General features: G+C 37.3%; 1 protein-coding gene across 6 annotated transcripts in view; it reads left to right on the forward strand.

The window, feature by feature from the left end:
- The window catches only part of dsx (transcription factor doublesex), a 188,303-nt gene that overhangs the window by 3,736 nt on the left and 158,476 nt on the right, over positions 1–26,091 (forward strand). For 5 of the 6 annotated variants that reach the window (XR_013037231.1, XR_013037230.1, XM_076528783.1 and 2 more), the window contains 2 exons: positions 11,994–12,549; positions 14,884–15,121. Coding sequence is in view for 4 of the 6 variants with exons in the window: in XM_076528783.1 (XP_076384898.1) it covers positions 12,271–12,549; positions 14,884–15,121 (517 nt within the window). In the remaining 2 variants the exon portion in view is untranslated. The remainder of the gene's footprint in view (positions 1–11,993; positions 12,550–14,883; positions 15,122–26,091) is intronic. The other variant, XM_076528785.1, reaches the window with a different exon arrangement.

Genomic DNA, 26,091 nt, shown 5'->3' on the forward strand with positions numbered 1-26,091 from the left:
AAAATGGTATCTTGCAAGCTAGAGTCAATCCTCTTCAAACACGGGGCATTCTGAATACGCGGTGCGATGATAACCACAGACCTCCTGTAACGTCATGTTCTAGCAAGTTAATCCTTTGAGTATTATTGGCTGATATACACAGAGGGGTAAAAAAAGTATTCGTACACCTTTTGAAACGGAATCACTTTTTTAATAATTGGGCCAAGCGATCTACATCTTATTTCCAAAAATTGCAATTTGTTGGCACGATAAAAGAATCGAAAAGATTATATTTTTTCAACTTTTTTATCCGAGTCTATATTGAAAATTTAGAAAATTCGTTTCGTAGACGAAGTCGAAATCTATTGTGTGACCTTGGTACCAGCTATGAACAATTAAAGATCCAAAAGTCACAGTTTTGCCCCGATTTTTCAACCTTTCGACCAATAACTGTCAGAAATCTTGCAGTTTTTCAAATATTTCAAAGCCTGTAACTTGACTCTGCGTCAACCGATTTCGATGAAATTTTTAGTGTATATAAGTTATTGAGGTCTAGGAAACGAATTTTTTAAATTTTCGATATAGACTCGGATAAAAAAGTTGAGAAAACATAATTTTTTAATTCTTTTATCGTGCCAACAAATTGCAATTTTTGAAAATAATTATTTAGCCATTGCCTCATAAACCAATCTCTGTAACACTCCCCACCCCCGAAAAAAAATTTAGATCGTTTGACCCAAAACTAAAAAAGTCATTGCATTTGAAAAGGTGTGCGAATACTTTTCTTACCCGCTGCATGTATGCGTACTGCGTAAGCTATCACTGAACGAATCAACTGTATTATAAGAAGGCTGACTATAGCTTCCGGCGCTACCGGAACCCATCCTCCGTTGGCTCCACCCCTCTTCTTTTTATTTTTAATATTTCACACACTTTTCTTCTGTTCTTTTACGCTTCTTATCGATACGATCAATTGATTTGTTGCTCTTAACTGCAGATTTCTTTCCAAGTTTTGCGATTGAAAAACTAGATTTTTATTACAATTTTAGCGTATTGCGATTGAAAAACTAGATTTTTATTACAATTTTTTGGTTGCTTCAATATAAATGATCTTTTGCAGTTGTTACATTCAAAAAACATACAACAATGCTTAAATTTAATTAAACCTCATATGAAATTAATTGTATCTTATTCAGGTTGGTTCTGCAATTAAGGTATCATTTCGAAGATATCTTTAGGCTATGAAGGATCGGGAACATTCATTTTTGCACATAAAAATCATTCGAACATTCATATGTTATATTTTGTGTTGATCGGCGGAACTTTTTCTTGAAAAATTTCAAAGTTAATTTTCTTTAAGGCATACTTTCAATTAGAATGTAACAATTTTTGCAAAATGCAAATTTTCCAAATCAATCAGTTAGAAATAGAAATTCTAGGATTAGCCAGAAATAGTGTAACAATTTCTATTTTTTAATTTATATTTAACTTATTCACTTCCGTCAGAAATGCGCAAAATACGCAGTGCAATCAAACTACAACTCCATTTACTTCCATAACTTCTATAAACGTACCTTCTTGTATAAATTAAAATTCTACCAAGAAACAAATCTTGCCGAAGAAAAACAGCGGCAATTTTCCACGACATAGCAATCATTTCCGTTTCTGACCACAGAAATCTACGCAGACTAGTATCTACTCGACGAAGAAACGCGTAATAACAGTAAATAAGAACCAATAGTATAAATATAAATAAAGATTTGAGATTACTATATTGTGAAAGGTATGAATAATTCCAAACGATGAAGATAATAATTATAAGGTTATATTTGACAGGGAGACTAATTGCAGTAAAGTGTTTACGCAAGTCTTTAGAAGTTTTTGAAAAACAAACTATTTCTAGGGGAATATAGCGCAATGCTTAATTGTAATTCGTTTAATGTTATATGTGTAGACTTTGACTTTTATGCGCACGAGATATATACATTTTATCGATTTATACGTCGCGCAACTTGTGACTAGCAAGCCATGCGTTTTGTTACTTTGTTCGGTGTGCTAGATAAGATATTATTGTGCCCCAGCGTTCTCAAACGTGATTCCATCGGCGATAACTATTTTTACAATGAACATTATTCATACTCGAGGGGTTACAGTTGAATAAATTTCCAATACCGTCGTACCGTATGAAAGCGCCACTAACATTGATTAACGAAACCACATACCAAAGTCCTTTACAAATCTTGTCCATGCACATGTGTAAATCGATCAAGTGCAATTTGGTATTGTTTAAGCTTATCTTATGGTAAAAGTTAATATTACATTCGCATGAAAATTTTATTTTAGTTTACGAATTTATTTAGTATCATTGAAAATGTGTGGAATTTTGCTACTTATCTCAGAGTTGATATACACGGCCAGAGTTTTATAAACAATTGCAGGAATGCTGGAATGAAACAAGAATCTCTATAATTTTGATGGCGCGGTGCTGTAAATAATGGAGGAGTGAAGGGAAAGAAAGGGAGCTAGATGAGGGGAGCTCAGTAAGGCTATCTAGAAAGGCTTACCTTAGATGCGGGGATATTGGAAGGACGGTATACAAATAGGTGACGGATCAGGTCATCTTCTGGCGAGTGCCGAAGGTAGCCGCCACAATACAGTAATAGGTCCTACTCCCACAGACCTCTAGGTTGCAGCTTGATCCATTAGCGAGGGTCGATATAGAAATTTTCTTTGCTTGGATTAGCTGACGATTCGCCGTTGAGACAAGATCCATTGCGAATTAGATGTGTAGTAAAATGGTAGGGATGTAACGCGCCAGCTTAGGGAGCAAGAAAAACGTGCAGGAATAGGTCCCATTACTGTACATTGTTGCATTCGATTTTTCTTGCCTGTCTGTACTATTACGTATGCATGCAGTCCGTAACGCGAGTATGATGATGATCGCAGATAAATTTAGAAACGTACATAAAATTGACTATTAATGTGCCCACGAAAACGAAACTGGTAAACACACACAATTATTATGCATTATTCTGTATTCACAGAAAATTAGAGTTTAGATCGTGAAATACCTTTTTTTATCCATTTTTGCATCAAGGATCAAAGAATTCCGACGGACGGTTCTCGATTATGTATCTAGGAGATCCGAGATTGCAGCCTCTGATTCCATCTGCCGCGTCGAGCCGCGTTCTATTCCATATTTAATAATACTTTGTCCAGTCGGACAACGTTAACGCTAATTTAATTTCCTACCGAATTTACCTAAATTACTGTCTCCTGTTTCCATTAAGCTGCCTTAAGGCCCGCTAACTGGTTTTCATTATGCAAGCTGTGGGTCCGTTCCTCCCCGTTTCTGCATCTTTTCTTTTCATCGCTCGGTACCTGTGCCTCCTGAATAAATTTGTCGGCGATCTTTTTCCAAAGACACCGACCCGGCTCTCGAAACGTTCGATTTTTAACTGTTTAAATTTGTGGAACGACCAGACATTGCTGACTCTGTTTCCGCTGCGACGACGTATTGTAGCTATAGTAGGATATGCGCAAGAAAAATTGCGCGCTGCATTTGTCAACTTGCATTCTTCGTCAGAAATGACCAATTATCAATTATTATCATCAATTTTACTTCTGCCCATTTTTAATTGAAACTAAGCGTGCTATTTGAATGAAACTCGCCACGCGTTTTTAGGGGATAATCAAATTAAATAGAACATACACTGGCTAACGAAAGTATTCGAACGGTTAGATTTCTTATTTGTAGCACGTGAAATATGTATGTTAATCCGAAATGTTTAAAGCAATTTTGTATCTATAGCAAGAGGGAAGTCCCAAGATTGTTTTAATAAAATTAGAAAATAATCCAATCATATATACAGTATTTACAACATAGTTATTTGAAATACGCACCAAGTTTCGCTAACAAAAGTATTTGAACGCTGCAAATACTGTTACATTTTCACGTGATAATATTTAAACGACATTCCATATACTATGTATTAGCGTTTATTCATTAACATTTGTTTTGATGTAATTTCATATTTATTTAGTCTTTTTCCGCTTTCTGCCCACAGGTGCTCAATCGGATTGAGATCCGGGTTTTGTGGATGATTGTGATCCATTCTTTGACGATCCAAGCTGTGTGCTTGTGATCATTATCTTGTTGGAAGTAAAAGTCTTCCGGTTTTGGCACACTATCGTTTAAATTATTTTTTAAAAATATTTAGGTATTTATATTTATCGAGTGTACCATCGATAAACACTAATTTTCCGGTCCTATTAGCTGCCATGCAGCTCCATACCCCGCGATATTACCACCTCCATGTTTGACTATTTGTTTTAAATGCGTTGCTTGCAACTCTGTATTTAGTTCTCGTCACACAGTTCGAACCATCTGAACTGAAGACATTAAATTTCGATTCGTCTGAGAATATGACTTTGTTCCAGAAGCAAATATATGTTTTTAGTAACATAATTTTTTGCGAACTGCAGCCTCTTTCATTGATTTACTTTATTTATGTAAGGCTTCTTTCTTGGCACTCTGACGTGATAATTATTGTCCCATAGTAATCGCCGGCACAATTGGGGATGAACTTGCTTATCGAACATTTCTTCAACCATATTTGCCAATTTAGGAGCCGAAGTTGCAGGATCTTTTTTTATTTCGCGAATTATAGTTTTCTCTTATGTGCTTGTTAATTTTCTCAGACGACCTTGTCGAGCTTCATTAGCAACAATTCCTTAATTTTCAAGCTCTTTTTATTATGTAGTGCACTGTGGATTTACTCTTGTTTACAATTTTCGCAATCTCGTTATAAGATTTTCCATCTCTACGTAGTTTTAATATTATTTCTCGTTCACAGTTTTGCGTTTCTGACTTTTTCCTATTCATATTCATTATTACACTGCACCACTGTGTATTTTATTCTTACTTAAACGATATCTTATGATCAACTAAATGTTCCTTTGTATACATTAGATGCTAATATTTACATTCAGTGTTGCGATTAAGCTGTAACACCAATAACTTTGTTCGAATACTTTTGTTACCCATCCCTGGTGCGCATTTCAAACAAATATGTCGTAAATACTGTATATATGATTGGATTATTTTTTTTGTAATTTTACTAACATAATCTTGGGACTTCGCTCTTGCTACAGACACTAGATTGTTTTAAACATTTCAGTTAGCCACTGTATGTACATAGAACGTTGGCTGTTGACGCTGAATCATTCTTATGAAAATATTCTTTTAGGTTAGTTCGATCACTGAAATTTCAATCTTCGTTAACGCTTTAATAGTCACCTAAAAAATTGCATAAAGTATTATATTTAAGCAAATTCTAATTGGAAAGGTAAATTGTATGACCTCAATTATATTTTCAACATTCTTACGTTTAATGGATTCTAATAAAATTAGGAAGATGTAATAGATTAATTTACAAATTTATTTGCAAATTTGAGCAATTAATTCCGTCATCCACATATTGGTGACGCGGTAGTCAAAGTGTTAAAGAAGTACAATTTTCAGAGCAAGTTGCTCTGAAATCAGGCGTGTACGGGTATCCGATGTTATGGGATTGGGATGGGTTGAAGAAATTTGAGCGGGATTCCGATACACCACCGTTTTGAGATTTCCGAGTGTTTCGGGTCCCAAATGCCTTGGGGCTGGCCTTGGGGTCTCGAGCTCTACGCTTGAATGATGGAGTATGTAAGTGACTTCATTGACTTCGAATAACGCTCCACAATTCACAAGCGTCGCACGCAATCGATTCGAGATCCAGTTGTCAACTATATATTAAAAATATAAAAAGAAAATAGAAAAGTAATGATATACGATAAGTCTTTGATAATATTTGAAAATGTTAATATAGAATAGTTTGCCTACTTTATACTTATGTAAACCTTAAATAAGAAGAATATGAATAAAAAATACATTCTTAGCAAGATCATATGAAAAATGTTGAACAATTTGATTTTTTATTAAAATTGCCTTGTCGTCTTCAAGAGCTTGAAGAACATAAGAGTTTAGAAATTACAAGGTCGAATGCTTTGCATATAATTTTTACATTATGTCACGTATTTCATATGAATAATTCTAATTTATTGCAATATGTAGCTTCAGCATAATCTATATAATAATGCATAGATAATTATAAAATAAGAAATACATTGTAATTATAAGTTTACGAAATCAAAGGATAGATATTACTATTTAAAGGTACTATTTTATTGTTCTATTGCGAAATCTATATTGAAGAGAAAAGGAAAACACTAGTTTAAAAGTGGTATTTATATATAGATATGTCAAGTCATATTATTAATAATTTCCTGATTATTTCTTACTTATCACATGCAAATAAATCAAGTATAATAATGCTTTTAGGCTAAATGTTGAGAGTGACAAGGGAAGCGAAACATTTAATACCAATTAAGAGATGTGTACATCTTATTAAAGCACCAATAGTACGTTTTTATTTTTAATCATGCTATCTTTTTATTTTAATCTGCTATTTTATTTTGACTACAATAACTTTATACGAAGAACTAGAAGGTACCGAAAGTAGTTTCAATTTTCAATACGCATTTCTTTTTCGGGCTTCTGAATCGATGGTTCCCGATTGCTTGTCGAGGCCAACCGGAAATTATACAGGGTGTCCCAAAAATGTCTCGTAATACGAAAATGGGGGGTAGCTGAGGTCATTTGAAGTAACTTTTTCCTTAGTGAAAATGCAATCTGCAACTTTGTTTACGAGTTATTAACGAAAAACATTGACCAATGAGAGGCGAGCGCGCCTCTCCGACAGTATCCCTTGAACACTGCGGTCGTCTGCTTGCGATCAGCTGTACATTGTACGAGGTCAATGCCCCGACATCATGACCCACAATTTCGAACAGCAAATGTATCCTCAACTAAATGGTTGAGTTTACTGTTAATGGTATTCTTTATAATTTTTAAACAAACACATTCTGCATGTTCTTTAACGTGATTATTTATTATTGAATTAGTTTAGCGAATCGACGCGTGAGGGATCATGCACTTAAGAAAATTTAAACAACTATCACGGTTTAACTACTTATTATTTCGGGTCCGAAAAATTAGTAAATATTCTCCGGACATTCTGAAATAAGGGTGAACAGCGTTTTTCTTAAAATTATCACTGTCACGTGGTAAAAAAAAATCGGAAATTCACGATCCGTGACTTGTTCATTGATTCGAACGCGGCACGGAGTCCTCCTTCTGTCACCCTCCGCGGTCGGAGCACGTTGCGCTCGACCACGTTGTAGTTCGCGCGCTCGCCTCTCATTGGTCAGTGTTTTTCGTTAATAACTCGTAAACCAAGCTGCAGATTGCATTTTCGCTAAGGAAAAAGATACTTCAAATGACCTCAGCTACCTCCCATTTCCCTATTACGAGACATTTTTGGGACACCCTGTATATTGTCTGCTCATATGTCCCGAGTGTAGTTTGAGAAACTCGAACGTTTCGGCATCTCGAGATAAAGAGAGTAACGGAATCACGTCCGAATCTTTCCGACTCGTCCCGAACTTCGGGTTCTCGAGCCTCGGACATTTTTGCGCACTCCTGTCTGAAACTATCCATTCTGTTAGAAAATCAAGGTTTTGTTATAGTGTAGATGTAGCTACCTAACTTTCATCGAACAGTAACCTTCTGCGGAAGATGTTACAAGCTCTGGTTTATGTATCAAATTAAAAATGTGTATATAAATTAAAGAATATCGATAATGTAATATTTTTCCGATCATTGACAACGAAACGTACTAAATATTTCTATACGGGTGTAGAATCCAGTTGCATTTTCAAATTATGTTAAGGCGCTGATTTTCAGAAAACGCTATTTGAAGAATTACAATCTTCCTGGTACAACGTTGTCACAAAAGTTATTCGACAATATGTATTGAGGTGTCATTAATTATACATAAATGCAGGTTGGGTCCGTAATTATTCACGGCTGAGTTGAGCTTTCGGCTATGCCAGTCATTGGCTACGCCATCAGAACGAACAGAATTATGAGGAGCAAGCGAGATGGATACTTATGTAACAATGCAAATTCGTATAATCAGAAATCAGAACCGCCGGTATTGCAAATTAGACCAGTTTGTAATATCCCAAGATAGGATGATTTTGATGATTAATATGTTGTTCGGGGCATGGTTTTGAACAATTCTTTCTTCACACGTAATGCACGGAAATCCTTAGTTTCCGAGATATTTACGATCAACTACTACTACTATTGCATTGAATTTGCGTTTCTCGTGACGCGACGGCTACTATCGAGGAATCTATGGCCAGCTTCATGCGAGCGGTTTGCGGCAGTACTTCAGCTATGGATGAGAAAATACGTTCATAAAAAGAAAACATATTTTCTTTATATTTGTTATTCAATAGTATACAATGTAACCATGTACAGTAAATTCTCTCCCTAATTGTCCCACAGCTTATAAACAAAAGTGGACGATTTGAGAAGGAGGTACGATTATTCGAGACTTGCGGTTCGATTTTATAGTTGTTGACAATCGGCAACTATAAAACTGCCTATTTTTGTTTACAGGCTAAGGAACAATTGGTGAGAATTTATCGTATTTGGTTCATCCCTTTATCGCTGCGAGATTTCTGAAAGAAGTATTTTTGTCCATAATCATTGATCGGAGGGGAGACGAGATAAAATCTTTTAATTATAAAAATTAATTATTTAATTATCTATACATGTATCCCATAATTCGGGATTGCTTCCTATTGTACTGATGAACGTGTGAGTGTCCAATGAGTCGATTTTGTTCAATGATAAAAAAAATGATTGTACGCATTGAATGCCGATACAAATGGTACTACATATACATAATGTTGGTATAACCGTGGCGGTACGTTTGCCGTAGCCATTTGAGTTGTGTGTGAAGCACGTAAAAAAATTCTACGTTCCGCTAAAACGCGGTTGCCCCGGCGTCAAATTGTCGCAAACCGTCCTTTTATTTAAGAAAACAGTCCTTCGCTGCTCTGACCTTTCAATATATTTGTTTTACGTATATTGCCCTTTTGTCCATTATTTTGTGAATGATTCCATTTTGTCCTCTATTTTGTCAATATGAATAACAGCGAACTATTTGGTGAAGTTTCGTATTATTAAATGTTATGTCACCAGTGTGAAAAAGACCACAAAAATAGACACAACATAATGAATCTTGCCAAGTCATGTTTTAAATTACCTACTACTACGAGTCTTTTTGTTATTCAACAATATTTCGACATTTATATAACATATAACTGATATGGACTGAATATAGCTTCATGGATTTTTTAGCAGACACGTAATGTATTGAAAATAGATCGTTCTTGTGAATAAAATACGAAAATTGCATTTAAAATTTTGATCCGTTTTTTATTATCCGCAAGAATGTATGGTCATCGTATCTATGAGTGAATTTGTAAATAATTATCTTCTGTATATTGCGGAAGGTAAAGTGTTTTTGCTCGAGTGAGCCACTGTGACGATTCTCGCAACATCGAGCAACATTTTGTTTTTGTTCCATGTTTCTTTTGAAAAAAATCATCGTTTGTTGCCGAATGTTGCTCCAGGTTCCATCGTGTTACCTGTCGCCGGCGGTAAATGTTGCCGCATATTGCCCGTATTGTGGTCGAACCCATAGTTTTCGTTTCCTATTATTACTACTGATTGCAGTAAATACTGTAATTGCAAGGGACAAGTCCTCATTCTCAGTCTTCTTCGGCTTAGAGCTTGGAACAAACTGATTTGAGTGTGGATTATTTGTTGCTAGCAACAAATGTAGCCGTGACATCAAAACTTAAAATGTTCCTCGCATTATATTTCTTCAGTGTGGGTAAAATTATTCTACAAGCCATGTTGGAAACATTTTGGAACATGCAGTAACAAGAGGCGAGAAAATGTTGTTCGTTGTTGCCTCTGTGTGTACGCAGCTTAAGGATATCTGTACAGTATCATGCACTCAACAACATACAGTAGAGTTCTGATTATCCGGCACACTCGGCACTGAGATAATGCCGGATAATTGGACAATATCTGAAAACACAAAATACTTAAAAATACTATATATAGATAAATATATAATACGTATGAGATATACATATATTATAATATAAATCTATAAGGATGTACATATATAGTAGAACAGGAGGTAGTTTGAGAACTAAACAACGATTTCTTAAACAATGTCCATATATCAGTTTGCTTCATAATGTTTGACCTTTTATAAAAAAAATTAATTTCGACGAATGTATAGATTCATTATTTCCGTAATATTATAGTGTTTATTATTCTCAGGAAATGATATAAATTTATTCAATGCATCGTCAGGCTCGCGCCAAGTGATAATAGTTACGTTATCTTTTTGTTCATTACTGTTCATTTTTTTTTAACACTTGCGGATTTATTGCACATTTATCGAAGAATAATCGGGGTAAATATGCCGGTTAAAGTGATATTTCGGATAATCGGAACACTATCTGTGTTAAAAAATCATCGAAATCATCCTATCTTGAGATATTAGATATACAAATTATATTTTTTTCTACTTAAGTGAGCTCGTTATAAAAATCTTATCGAATGAGCCAAATTTACATAACCGAACAAAACTACTAGACTGCGGATTTTTATGTATTTAAAAATAAATAAAATTTATGAAATACAAGAATTAAGAACGTTTTGCTTTTATCCTTGTTAAAAGAAACCTTCTAGTCTACGAAATAATTTTGATCGTCATAAAATAGACTATGAAAACTGGAAGTTGCACGAAGGTCCCCAGTTTTATCTTTATTAACACAGTTATAACTAAGTTAAAATTAACACTTTATATTTTAATGGATTTGTAGGTTAGTATGGTTCGTTGGGCATTTGTTTCAACGATTAAGTTTTCAAGTCGAAGTGAACAACGTTATGCACAAAATAGTTCTAACAGTCGGCTAATTGCTATGATTAATCCGTTTTATCAATCTAAGAGTATCGGCTAATGGTATTTATCGTCTCGTTCTACTATGCAATCGATAAGATCATAACCGGATGTGGTCCCGTAGGTCACTAATTGAATCGTTCTTCTACGAGCCTAATGCAGTTCGGCGACGTGCTCGGCAGTGTGATAAATGAATTTCACATACAGATATCTCGGTATGGATTGCAACTGATTATACTGATTAAATGGTCATACCTCGTTCTCAACGTGAAAGCTCCATTTGAACCCAGCCGCATTTTAACCGATATAATTATGTCATTTACCGCTCATTTACGTCGACAATTATTACCGTGTGGTGGTTAGAAAAAATTGCGTACCAACGGTGTCGATCAAACTGTAAAAGAATCAAATTGTGGTTGAATGCATAAAGTACATCTATTGTTCATAAAATGTTTAACCTTATTAACGTTTCATCCTTGATTCTTTTAATCAGAAAATATCGTTTAACCATTTGCACTCGACGCTGTTTCAACTCTAGATCGAAGACATTTTCTGACCGAGTATTTCCATTTGGTATAATCTATTGTATTTTGTTCATATAAAATTGGCCTATTAGTTTGTACAATATTTACTCTTTCAATATTTAAAAAAAAAAATGAACAAATTTGATTCTGTCAAAATTATTTTGAAACGTGGTATAGCAATTTTTATTGGTTCCGAAGAGTCGCCACTCGAGTGTAAAGCGTTAAAGCTTTGAATGCACTTAGTCCTAAGTCCATGAAGTCGAACGATTACAACGTTATCGTCGTAAATAATTTTGTATATTGATAGAAGAGTTGAAAGACACAAGGAACAGTTGCAGTCTTTACGAAAAAACATAGCCTAAACAAAATACAGATGTTCGTATTCTCTCAGTGCGATAAGAAATGTCACGACTTATAGGATGACCTAATGTTTACAGTGCAGCAAGAAATCCATAATCTCGCGGTGTATACAAGGAAACCAGCACATTTTATGTCCCCGTTGTTAGCGGAACGAATCGAACGGTATTCTAACAACGATGTTACTGTGTTTCAGAAATAGAAATCTCAATCTAATGGACGAAGGATGCTAAAGCCTGGGCCTACGTGTGTGAACGAGGCAGCACGTGACATGCTACGCTTCCGTATCCACACAATGTAAGGATAAAGACGATCTGTGTCTCTAACTCGGACATCTCCCAAAAATTGTTCTCTGCTGCGATGAATGGACCCCAGACCGGGGCCATTCACGGTTTCTAAAAGGAATCGTAGACGGAAGTGATACGTAGAACTGATCGATATTCGATCGGTTGGCGGAGCACCGGCAGTAAAGCATGGAGAACAAAGACGAGCTCCTTTCTGCGCGGACGGAAACGAAGACATCGTCGTCCACGACGACAGCACCGAGTCCGCGGACACTACCGAGATGCGCGCGATGTCGTAACCACCGATTGCACATACCCTTGAGGGGACATAAGAGGTACTGCAAGTACCGCACCTGCAAGTGTGTGAAGTGCAAGCTGACCGAGGTCAGGCAACGGGTCATGGCGAGACAGACCATGTTGAGAAGAGTCCTGGCTCAAGACGAGAACAAGGTCAGGGCTGCTGAAGAGGTCAGTCCTCCCTTGTTCCGTAGGGGTACTTCTCATAGTCACAGTTACGATCCGCGGTTGCGAGCTAGCTGCGAGCAGTAGTCCTTGCTTGCTGCAGGATAAGACGATGGTTTTCTTTAACCCTTTACTCTGCGATTTCTTTCATAGCTACATTGATTAACACTTGTTTGTTTGTAACGTGATACCTACTGTGATGGTCAAAATGGCCCGTTTCATACTGCTTTTTTCAAAGATGTTGAAATTTTAAGGACTCTTTCATAAGAAATGTTCTAATAATACATTTCACATATACACATTAAAAATTGTGAGAAGTCCAAATACATTTAATCTTGTTATTGTTACGAAATGATACGCGTCAGTCATATTTGAGACTTGGTTGTTTCTCGTATGACTCCATTTCTTTTCCTTCTTAGATCTTGATAACAGATAAATCAAATTGTAGCAGATTATGTATAAAATCTTCATCATGGGTCAGACTCGTTGATGTATTGCAAGCGGTTAAATTCGTAGACTTTATATAAGTGGGCCTTAGTATGGGTTTAACCCTTATATGGTTTTGATTTGAAATGCTATTGAAGAACTTCGTACGCGTTTTCCAACGTTTGAACTAAATTGAAAGAGATCGCTTAGAATATGTATAAAAGAATCTCATATAAAAACTGATATTGTCGGATACCGTCTTAAAGTAATCATTTTCACCGCATTAAACAGCTAGTTGTAGCCTTACAGCATGTCGGTAGAACTAGCATGTAGAATGCAAAGGGATAAATGAAATCCATCTTCTTAATACTACAGTCAGGAAGTACTTACACAGGAAATACAAAGCCGCGATGGACATAATGGTTCATGGTATCGCGAATCTGAATACTTGCGTCAATCTTCACGAAGGATGATCAAGCTGTTGTAATTTACATTTTTCGCCGGCAACTGTATTCTATAAATTGAATTGTACGGCTTTGTCACGTACAGTACAAGCAACACATGCCTGCCAAAACTAAATCACTGCGTTAAATCCCTGTACTATTGGGGTTACATAATTTTCCGAGTCGCGTACTTTTTACTTTTGGTTCCCACTGTGATCTAACCACCTCTAGATATTCAAAATTTGTTAACCCCTTGCACTATAACGGGTCAAACTGGTGATGAAGATTTTATGTATATTCTACTGAATACGAACGGTACTCGTTCCTTCTAAATCGAAACAAAAGTAGATTCCATTTCATTCCTAGATTTTGATTATAACAGAATAATCAAAACACATAAGAAACAAAAGTTGTCTCGTTTTGTTAAGGAAATTATTAAGCACAAGTGCTAATCAGTTAGCTGTTGCAACTTCTTTGACAAGTGTGTAAGTTACTATAATTTATACTGTATATGTTTGATTTACATATTTTGTTTCAACAAGACACTTTTATAAATATTTTCTTTAAAATATATAATTTGATAAAGAATATCAAAGTATATATCCGCCTTAACCAGTTACAATAAATTCTTCCCAAATGTCCCTCAGCTTGATAACAAAAATAGTTAATTTGAGAAGAGGTGGTACGATTATTCGAGACTTGCGGTTCGTTTCTATAGTTGGCTCGCCGATTGTCAACAACTATAAAAACATGTTGCAAGCCTCGAATGATCGTATCTCCTCTTCCCAAATTGACCAGTTTTGTTTACAAGTTGTGGGACAATTGGAGAGAATTTACTGTAACTGTTTTTGACGAGTATACTCGCGACGAAGGAATGGTAACATTTTGTGCTATGACGAGCACGCTCGTCAAAAATACCTAACTGGTTAATGAATGTAGTAGCTGTTAATCAAAACGTAGTGCAAGGGGTTGAAATGCAAATACGCGTAGCAATTATATTACATTTCATAAAAGGTCTAAACGGTTGTCGAGTGCAGTAAGTACAGGAAACGTTAGGTCACACCTCTTTTGCACGACTTCGTTCACGTTCACTGAGGTCTCATAATTTTTTCAGCCCAACTGGGAGTATTCTAATTACGTGAACTGCTACCGGGGTAAATGACTATTACAGACTTGTTAACGAACAAGTCGTCTTTCGAAATGGTTGCGGGACTGAAAACGATGAACGCATGAATGTCCGGTTGTCATCAAATCGTTGATTTGAAATCGGCGATACCGTAATCAGCTGCGAAGAACCCCGACACCAAGCTGTGATTACTTTGTATCGAGGCACTCTTAACGTCGAGTTAACGAGTCCGTAATACAGGGCAAATTGCCGCTGTGTGTTTCCTGCGCTCGCCTCGCAACCGCGATAATTTCACAGAAGCCTCTTATGTTGCCCGGCCTGCGATCGTAATTGATCTTTTCCTAGCAGGTGGATCCACCGCCATTCGAGAGCGAGGGTGATCGACTATCCACCGTTCCTCAGCCGGCCAGAAGTTTGGAGGGTAGCTACGACAGTAGCAGCGGCGACTCGCCAATCAGCAATCACGGCGGCAACGGTGCGCACACCGCCCTGGCCGATGTCATCACCATTCCAACTTCCAGGAACGTGCCCTCCTCGCATCCCCACACTGGATCATCCAGTCATTTGCCGCAGTGCCAGTTCGGTGAGCGACAATTTACGCTTCTCTTTACGTTTTTCTTTTCCTTTTGCATACTTTGCATCTAAAACTTTTTGAACGCGGAGTTGCTCAAAACTTTGGCAAGACTTTGGCTACTAATGATTGTTATTTTTAGACTGTGGCTCTTAGGCATGCATAAAAATACATAAAAGCCGCAGTCTGACGATAATTTTCATGTTTCTCTTACCCTTTTCAAGAGACTGTAAAATCAATTTTAACGTTAGATATAACAGCACAAAAAACAGCTGTTTTATATTAGTTTATAAAAGTAACAATAAGACATTTATTCTGATTTTTAATAAGTGTTATTGCAACGTTCGCCGTAAGTAACATATAAATTGATTAAATAATTCATAAATGTATCTTTACGATATGAATTATCATAAATGAAAAAATTAGTGATTCGTCATTTTGACGGGTTCCGTAAATCTAGCGTTAACAACAAATTTGCATTATAAATATAGATTGTAAGTATTACCCTCAATTTTCTAAAATTTCTGCCAAGTTTAGCGGAAACTATTTTTAACCACTGACAGATTTCAGTGTTTTGTAGAGGTTTAGCAAATATGTTTGAAAATATTTAACGCTATTCTGTGTCAAATTTTTTCCACCGTGAAACATAGTTCTGAAACTGTCCACGTTATTGTCTCCTCTTACTACCTATGTAATCTTCTTTTTCGGGGTTTGATCGGTGTCCGTCGATAAATATTGGCCTCTCCCGGATCACAACATATAACTTGCCAATAAAAATTAAAGACCTCTATTAGCGCTGTGCGAGCGGCATTGAATCGTGGCTGTTTAATATGCATAATACCCGTCGCCCGTTTACCGCGCTGCACCTGCTTGTTGATGAATATACATGTAATGTGTCTGTATGCACACGTTGAAAACCAAGATTGCCTACCTGTTGCTTGCTCCGATTCCTAGTCATCTTCCTCCTTGAACGAAACTCAACTCCGTCTGCGAAAGCATCATCATTCTCTAACAACGTGCATGCGGATACTGTTCATTGTTCAGGATGGAAAATACGATCGTGACAGAGACATCGAGACCTCGATTTCATTTGGATGTCTTGCAAGCGCTGAGTGTCCAGTATCTCATGCGTTATTCTAAGCTCTCCAGACTTAGCCGAGGGTGCATTTATTAAATCGCTGCCAATTATTCTTCTTCGCTCGTTAGTTCTTTCGCAGTGGTTTACCATGATGTCTTAATTGTATAGAATCTAGGAATCACGATTTGAATATGTTGAGCTATTTTTGCTCAGGTTTGGTAACTATTCCGGCTTTTCTAAGCTCATTTATTACTTTCTATAGGTTTAACTCGTTAACTATTTCTTTGGGATGAAATTTTCATTTTTGGCACAGTTAATAATATTTTTTAATTAGAGCGTATCAAAACAAACCTTTTCTTCTCCGAAAATTCCTACGATTTACCACGGCATTAATTTTCTTCTCGAGAACCATTTAATTTTTCTTAATCGAAGCCATTAATTGTGGCGAAGCGATCTTTTATTTTTTAATTGCGTTCTTCGCATTTATTTCACGTAATGTTCATCACTGCTAAAGTTCTTGCTATTTAAATATTTTCACGTGCATAACGATTTTAAAATTGCATTCGACTGTACGTTCTATCTGTGGGTGCTTATTGTGCGGACTGGCAATCGACAATCCGCTAAAGTGAAATCATTATGAATGAAATTATAATCACCAGATAACTAGACCTCCCTTGTCGCAGACGCTAAAACAAAGACCAGCATTCACTCGTTCTAATCAGAAGATTATCATAAATGCATGCATGCTCCTCCAAACCGACGCATCCTATGCAATTATCATACAAAATGTTATTTGACGAAGTCCGGTTAATGAAAGATCATCATTCTCTCGAGGAGACAATCGAACCGCTGTCTTCGATCTTCTTGGATCCAACGTTTAGTATTCGTTGCCTATAATGCTTGAGATTCACGTTTTCAAATAACGTAAGGCTATATCTTATGAATAATTTCTGTCATTGGATCATTAACACGTTCCGTGCCGAGCTTTTTTTACTCGAATCTTCATACTTTGATATTTTACAAAAACTTGATGTATTACGTGCAATTATTAATTCTCGTACACATAACAACGTAACAAAAACTTATCAACGCCCATTCTTGCGGTGGAAATTGATTCTTCGGTTCTAAATTTCTTGTAAACAATTTGTTCAGTTCACTAAGTAAACATGCAAGCGTGTACCATCGATGGTACACGTGGCACGGAACGTGTTAACAAATGTTTTATTCAGGATAATAAGCGAGAATAAAAGTGATAAAAATACGTTAACACGTTGAATGCCACGGGGGTCACCTGTGACCGGCACTTAACTTGGCGGTGACGCCATGGGGGCCACCGGTGACCGGCGCGCACATATTGATAGAAATATATATCATTTAAAACAAATCAATTCAAACAGTGACCCCTGTCGCAATTAACATGTCAAACATGGTTATACACTGTAACTTATCTATTGCAGATAATATTTCAACATTATATGTATCGCATAAAAGAAAATTCATCGTGGCGTCACGGACAATTTCTGTAAAACCGGCGTGGCATTCAACGTGTTAAAATTGAAGATCGGCGGGAACTCGATACTGTCGGGTCAGTTTTGCCGGAATTTTTGTCGGAAATATTAGGATTCTAAGAATTTTTTCTTCTCGAAAACTTCGGGAACTCGAAAAAATAAATATTTTATAGTTTTATTTAAACATCTATATATATTTGATGCGTTATCTCCATTCCATTTTACAGATTTGATCATTTTCTTTCAATAAACTGGATAAGTCTTCACAATTTTCGAAAACATTAATGCTTTTGTGGATTTCGATAGTTTCGAATGTTTTAAAGAAATCTGCACATAATCGAGAATCCCGAAATGTTTGGGTACTCTACCTGGCTTGATTATATTGAACATTCCCCCTAAAATAATTTAGCAAAGTATGCTCCCGTTATTATTCGTATTATTCTGTGTTACTAGAATTTTGAGAAGTCTTTGGCTACGTCATTTCCAAAAAAAAAATATATATATAAAAAATCGTATAAAATGATCAATTGTAGTCCTCGAGGTCTAGATCATATTTGCAGAGCCTTAATGATTACTAAAAATATTTCATATCGAACCATAATACTCTATAACTTAGTCTATAACTTTTCTTGCAAAAAAATGTCACGCGATATTAGGAGTAAAAGGGTTAAACTAAAGCGGCACTAGTGAATTTTTCGAGATACCAGGCGAGGAAAATGAAGTACATAAGAAGGTAAATACGATACCGTGATAAGTTCAGGAAGTTTCAGACTATTCTCAGGGACACGATTCAGGGCAGATTTGGATAGTCGGTGGCTCTAATTTGAGCGAAAGCCTCGGAACGCCCGGTATAACGGAGCGAATGTACTTATAACGTCGTTCACAGTGATCCTAACGAAATTCAAGCCACTCTTTCACTTGACAACCCGACCGAATGTTAACCCTGGTTTTACGAGCGTCCCCATTGGCCAGCGCGTCATTCGAACCCGGCTAATATAATACGAACTTATAACCAAAGCCGAAACCTAGGAGCTCGCTCTCTTGCTTTTATGACCTGGCTCGTTTTTAAAAGTTATCGTTATTTTGCTCGCTTTCGGATGAAATAGTTTGTTCACGGACGTAAACTGTTCGAAGGAGGCTAAAGTTCTGTGCGCGGGCTAACCACTAAAAGTTGAATCGACGCACACCGGCCCTTCCCCCTCCCTCCCACCGGCCGGTTCATTTGGTCCAGGGGCTCTCTCGCCGAGTTTCCTGACAATTTCCCACCGGGATGTCGTACGAACGATGCTAAAAATTTTTACGATCACCGTACTGAATTGTCTCCTTTCATTGTTGTATTTTCATTGTTACTCGTTCATCCGCAAATTTGGAAGGGACCGATGATTGATCTCTCTCTTCGCTCGTAAAGTCTGGTTCACGCTCGTTTGCCCGAGTACTTGCACGCTCGGGCTTTCGGTAAGGGTTCTATTGAATCAGAAACTATGACAGTCAGGTTTAACTGCGTCGATCGTTCGATAATTCTTGTTATCGCCGAAAGACTAATTCCATAGCGAACTCTCAGAATCATTTTATGTGGCTATGCGTATAAATATTTTCTGCGTTTTTCAGTTCTGCGAAAATAATGAAGCACGATGGCACGAAAATGCACGTTCTTGTTGGCCAGTGTCAAATCAACACGGACATTACAAAAAAAGTTTAATGTAATCCAGTGAACACCTCTTTTACATACGATAAAATCTCAGCTTTTATGGTCGCAGCTGCTGATAAGTGACCAGTTTGTCTTCGGCTAAAGGGGTTCTGCATTAAGAACGCTACAAAAATTTTCTTAAATAAGACAATATGTATGTGAGATGTCAAAGATTTATTTTTATCAGTTTGTTCAATGCCATTAATGATGGGATACAGAATCGTTCGAATTCCACCACGGCTACGTTTGCAGCAGTGGATCCGTTGAAACCAATATTCCGAGACCTTTTCACGCAAATCAGCTCAAATATCCCAAATGGTGGCTTCGATGTTGTTTCTCAAGTGTCGCCCAAATTTTGTGTATTGTTGGTATAAATCAAAGAAGAAGAAATAAAAAAAATTTTGTTCACAAGTCGTACGATCTACGGGATCGAGCGGTATACTTATGATAATCATAAATTAGACGAAGTGCACGCAAAGTTGTTGCAACGTGACGGGAACTCTGATGGTAAATTTGAATAATTTGTAAACGTTGTACGGGTATGTATATTTTCATGATTAAATGCCACATCGAACGTAACAAATAAAAATCTGAAAAGAAATAGACCAAAATAACAAATACATGTATACAAGCGCAATTAAAACACGTAGCGTGTCTACTGAAAATAGACAAATAGCGTTTTTATAGTCTCTATAACGAATCTGAAATCCGTCATTTTGATGAATTTGGATTGGGTATTTTAATATTGCTTAATAATGTTTCCAGAAGATTGAACAATTTTTATCTTGTGTCTTTTTTTTAAACAAAAATCCGAAATAACCTTGAAAGAAAAATGAATACAATTGAAGCTAAAAATGAAACGGCAAAGAAAAATGTAAATTGCATACAATCAGAGCCTGTTACTTTCTCGCTGCTCGCGAACAATTACCCATTAACCCTTGTGCCAATAACCGGGTACCCTTTTGCACATTCTCTTCAAAATATCTTTTATTCCCGCTGAAATATTTCAATATCTAGCTAGAGATCGTCGTCATTTGGCACATTTTCTACCGATATCTGCCTCGAGCCGCTCAAGTTTAATAAAACTAGAAGAGATCTAATTCCAGCTCGGCCCGAGGTAGACGAATACATTGTGAACAATTAGCGGTGATCACGAACGGGTTCATAGATGGAAAAAAATACCGTTTCATCGGTTGTTAAGTCGCTAATTGCGACGATGCCGTGGAGGCAATGGTTACGGTAGGCCAGCGCGGCGGCGGCTCGTCGAAGCCCATGGGAATTATGCTAATAAAATATTCACGGCGATTCCGACTCCTCTAATAATTGGTAATAACATAATTCCTCGAGGCTTCTGTCGTTTCTTCCGTGGTCCTTTGATGGGACACAGCTGATCCGAGGTTTACGATAGCCTTTCGCGCAAAGAGTCGTAAACTCTTTAATTGATTTACAGCCGTCGCATTTCCACGGATCCGCGACGATGGAATTAACACGGAGAGAGGGCATCTCCGTATCACCGTTGGTAATGGAAAAGTGGCGTGGCCGGCGATACCGCGGAGAATCCTGACGGAAGTACACGGGGCATAGGGAATCGTCGGTGAACGGAGGGGTGATTATGGCGGGTATATGGGGTTGTAAAGTTCCTCTTTACGAGCTTACATTTCGAGGCATTGAGCGAAGGCTTTTAATAACGCGTCGCTTGTTGTTAGACCCGACCAGCTACATGGACAACGAAAACGTAACACCGCGGCCGCTGCGTTTTTCGTTCGAACGCCCGACGGAATATCATTTTAAAGACCAACGCGTGTCCGAGTCTCTTTCGGGCTACATTTTCTCCTCTCCGCTCGAACCACAAGCTCCTGCTTTCTTCGCTACGAAATCGTGACGCGCGATCGAGGCGTATTACTTCGAAAGCGTCCCACGAAAAACGTGTCATTCGCTGGAAACTGCGCGCATTATCATAAGTGCAAGCCATCCTCGCCCGCTGCACGAATACTGACGCGACGCCAGAACTTATCCGCAGGTATAATTTCTACTTCGCCAAGCTCGGTTTTGAATAATCGCCGCTTATTTACATATGAAATAACGTTTCGACGCGAACCCGAACGGACGTTACTCGGAAGTGTGGAAGAGGCATCGCTGAACCGGTTTTCATCGTGGTTTTAATGAAACGATACTGATTCCTTTGACGATATGTATGTACTCCTTTTTAGTAATCAAACTTCTGTTTTGCCGAGCCGTACGCTCGAAATTGTGGAAGGTGAGAAACTAGTTTCGCCGCTTTCAGATTTTTCATTACACGTACAAATACATGTATGCATACATTGAGGTGTTTCGTATTTTATGGAAAAGGACATTCTTTCCGTGATTGAATTGACGTGGTTCCTTTCCATGTTTCTCAAATGGACGTTCTTACATGGTAGGCTTGATCGAACTAGAATTCAATGTAGAAGAATTTTTATTGTTGTAGTAATTAGATTCTAGATCCTTGTCCGAAATACAAGTTGTCTACATCGAAAGTGAAATCATCGAAAAATCTATTGCCACATTTGATAATATTAATAAATTTTTCGGTTTGGTGGTTTTTTATGGGCTAATTAATTGAATCTGTCCGTTTGAAATAATTCAGTTTATTGGTACACACCACTCAGCAATTTACTTATTGCTTGATGTGTGTATGTAGATGTCGCGACTGCGATGTCATGATAGAAAAACTGTCATGATAGCACAAGATAACAAAAGAACTAAACAATTTATCTAATTCTAGTTTGATACGTTCGTCTGCATTCTTGTTAATTAGTTTAAAATGTGCATTTTGTCCCATTCATCAATTGCATCGAATGGGACAATGTAACAAAATAGAGTAATTTGGTATTAATCTTATAAGTACTATTTTTTTTATTCATTGTAAGTGCATCATAAATCTTCTTCGCAGCTTTGGTTAATATCACATTTTAATATTTTACGAGAACAAATGCGCCTTTAAACAAAAATAATTTGAGAAAATTAACAAAAATTTTTGGATAAAAATATCTTGAAAATTAATGACATAACAAGTAAAAAAGATTATGGACTCCGTTTATGCCGCATGTTTCGTTCATCTATTTACTACAGATCTATAATATTCTGTGTGTTTCATTCATAAACTTGGTAACGTCATTAAAAATTTAACTTGTTTAATTGCTATGATAAAAAAGGACTATCCAATGCTATATGTCAAGGTTAATAACTATTCGAATGCAATAAATAAAAACTCAATTCAAAGTAACAGTATGTACCTCGTGCAACGTTACGAGAGAAAGGAAAAATATTACGTTCAATCAAAAGACTTCATAAAGCGCATAAAATAATTACAAAACAAGTATAATTTTATTATAGGAAAATCGGTAATATCGCGTTCAATGTGCCCCATTTTAGTGGTAGTACTGCTCTATTTCCTTTCGTTCCAACAACAACTTTGTGTTAAACCCGTCCGTTTCCGTTATAAATGCATAAAACCCATAGTCTAAACGCCAGTATCTCGCCAGCCAATAAAACAGGGAGAAAGTAGCCGCTATAGAGTCCGATTACATCTCTCGTGTGACGTTATGGAGGAAAAGGCATATGTAGTTTGAAAGATGCTTAACTCTGTTTCCAGCGCTGTAGTAATATAAAAATATCTCGACGAATATTCCGCTTACGTTTATTGATGTACCGAGTACAAAGTTTTGAATTAGCTTAACGAAGCGCAATCTGTCCGCGTACGAAGAAAACGTATTGTGACATCAGGGAGGATCGATGGAATGAATATGTAGTATTGATTCTGGAACCGCGGCATCCTCGCGCGAAAAGAAACATCGCTGCATATCTTCGACGTTTCGACAACTGCATCAAGGCGGTCACTCTACGCGAACCGTAAACATTTCCAAGAGAGTCGTGAAGGCTCAATTTACGTTTGTTCTTAGTGGTGTTTTATGACGCAGATAATTTTTTCGGCAGGCAATTAGCGTTGCTTGCGCATGCATGCAAAGACATTCGGTGTGAACTGCGAGTGAGAAACAGTCGAGGGTCGGGGCGGGGAGTTAGAGGTTCGTAGAGACCTCGATGGGTAGCCAAGCGATTTAAATCTTATAATAAAGCCGGAGCATGGTTTTTAGAGAGCGGCAGGCGTTTGATTGGTTGTAAAGATTAATTTTGATCGCGCGCGATCTTCTCGGTAGCCTGCCAAGAAATATTAATTCTTCAAATAACATGCACGACTTGCCGCAGATAACAGTTCACGATAACTGGATAGATTTAGTGCTTTTTTTTCTCTCTCTCTTTCTCTCTCTCTCTCTTTCTCTCTCCTTCTCTCTCTCCTTCTCTCTCTCATCTTTTTAATGCTTCCTCTGGCGAGCGAGTTTTCTTGGTTGTACAACTGCAGTTATGCAATTCTATCGATCGTACACGGTAGAGTGGCACAATTAGCTGGAATTTATATGTGCACTCGTTAATCCCGAAGGAAGTTACGGTGCCTGACTTCGTTCGAGTGCGCGTCAAGAAACGAAATATATTTTTAACTGCGCTGAGAAAACGCATAATCGATCTCCTGCATCCACGCCACTGATCGTAAATTTCCTGGAGGTTGCCGGGAATATGAATTGCAAATCAACGGCGTAATTAAACGAAAAACCGTTTCTAGATTATGGGAAAAAGGAAGGGGTCGCGGCGCGTTACGTGTCCGTGGTAGTGTAGACTAATTCTTTAATTTATCTCGCATAGAGGAATGACTTTCAAATTAACAGCACGAAGTATTATCTAAAATTACATCTCGCTCCTTTATTTATAACAGTAAGAATAAGTTAATAGCATCGTCACGCAAGGAGGCTGCGTTTGCAAAAAAAAAAGATGGCTTCTTACTGTAAAAAAAAGCTTCGAATGCAGTTGGTTATTCATCTCTTAATTATTTTTAGCGATGGATGTCGGCGTTTATGAGTCGATCCAAATTGCTTCTGTAAATAAGCAAATGGCAAAAAATCGTGGGTGTCATCCAAGTTGATTGTTACTGTAAATTGATATATGTAGTACTCGGATGGCACAAAAATGTCTCTAAGACGTCTTGTGTACGTCTTGTGTTACAAAACTGGGCGTCGTAAACACGTCTTATACATTTCCAGACGTCTTTACGAAAATAAATTAATGAAATATTTTTTAAATATATTTCAAGCGTTTCTATGACAATTATATATATTTAAAAGCAAATAAATCATGTAATTGAAAGAAAGTGAAAGAAAAATAACCTTGACATGACCTGACGGGATTCGATCCGGGACAAGTAGATATATATACAATATATATATAAAATTGGTCTTTTGAAACGTCCACTTCAGGGTAATATATATATATCTATATATCTATTAAACCATAGAATTAATATAATATTATTTATAGTAAGACGTTCAGAACAAAATAGACGTAAAATGGACGTCTTTAAGACGTCATATGCTATCTGTGTAACTATACAGTTGTACTTATCTGTTGGCACAGTAATTTTCAGTAATTTTAGTGCTAATTAATCAACAACGAAGGCATTCAATTTCAGACAGTTTTAAGTATAATACTTGCTAAATCAAACACTATAATTTGATCTCACATTTACATCTCTTCTAAAAAAAACTGTAACTGGGGTTAAGATACACTCGGCTTTTATACACTTTTGAATAAACAATAATTAACAGCATTTCTAGCTAACTACCCAGATGGCACACAATGTCTTTAAAACGTCCATATTACGTTTTATACCGGACATCGTTCGGACGTCTGAAATTTACGTCTTTAAGACGTCCCGAATGTCCAGAAACAGACGTTTTTGATACGTCCTTGTGTTATCCGGATATAAACAATATTTCAGTCAGCAAAAGGAATTATTCCACATCTTGCAAAACAATAGATGCAAGCAGACATTTTTCAGTATAAAAATGTTTCATATTCGGGAGTATAATGAATAGGGTGCGGATTTTATGCATTTGTGGCAGGAGTGAAGTAAAGTTCGGTGGATTCAAGATATCGGAACAAGAAACTGTTTTGTACAATTGATGTGTGATTTGTACAGTGTAGACCATTTTCATTTTGTCCGATGATCCGTAGTGTGAGGGACCGGTAGCTGCCGATTACAAGTGTTTACACCTAGGCGATGATCGTTCGGGGAAAGATAGTCGAGAGGGGGCCTCGTTTGCGGTTTGGCCGAAAGCGATTGTGTGCTGTGCCACGAGACACTCGAAATTTTTACGAGCTCGGATGACTTCTCTAGCACCGGCCTTCCGAAAATCCAGGTTCGTAAATCTTCCCCGGGAGTCGGTCGGCTTTTCTTTCTTCTCCGACTACCGCGATGGAAGTTGACGTTCACGCTGATAGGTTTTCCACTTAGAAAATCTCATCAGTTGCCCTTTTATGGACCCTTCGCGCCCAGGACCTAAACGGTGTGCACCACCTTGCTGGTCACATGACACGGCCCCGCGGCACGGCCGGTGCAGTGCTTTTCAGGGATTGCGTGGCCTTGTTGGCTGGCATTTACGACTCTTCTGAGTTACTGTTCCAGAATTGCGCGCACGGTCACAAATAAATATTAAAACGCGCGTCTAAGGGTAGCTCGGTCCGTGAAAATCGACCCGCGGAACTTTGTTTTTCTCGTGTTACTTGTCGGACGAATTAATCTATATGCCTCGCTCGCGGTCGGAATTAACTTCCTCAAGCA

This window comes from Megalopta genalis, chromosome 2 (genome assembly GCF_051020955.1).
Source record: "Megalopta genalis isolate 19385.01 chromosome 2, iyMegGena1_principal, whole genome shotgun sequence".
NCBI classification, from domain to species: Eukaryota; Metazoa; Arthropoda; class Insecta; order Hymenoptera; family Halictidae; genus Megalopta; species Megalopta genalis.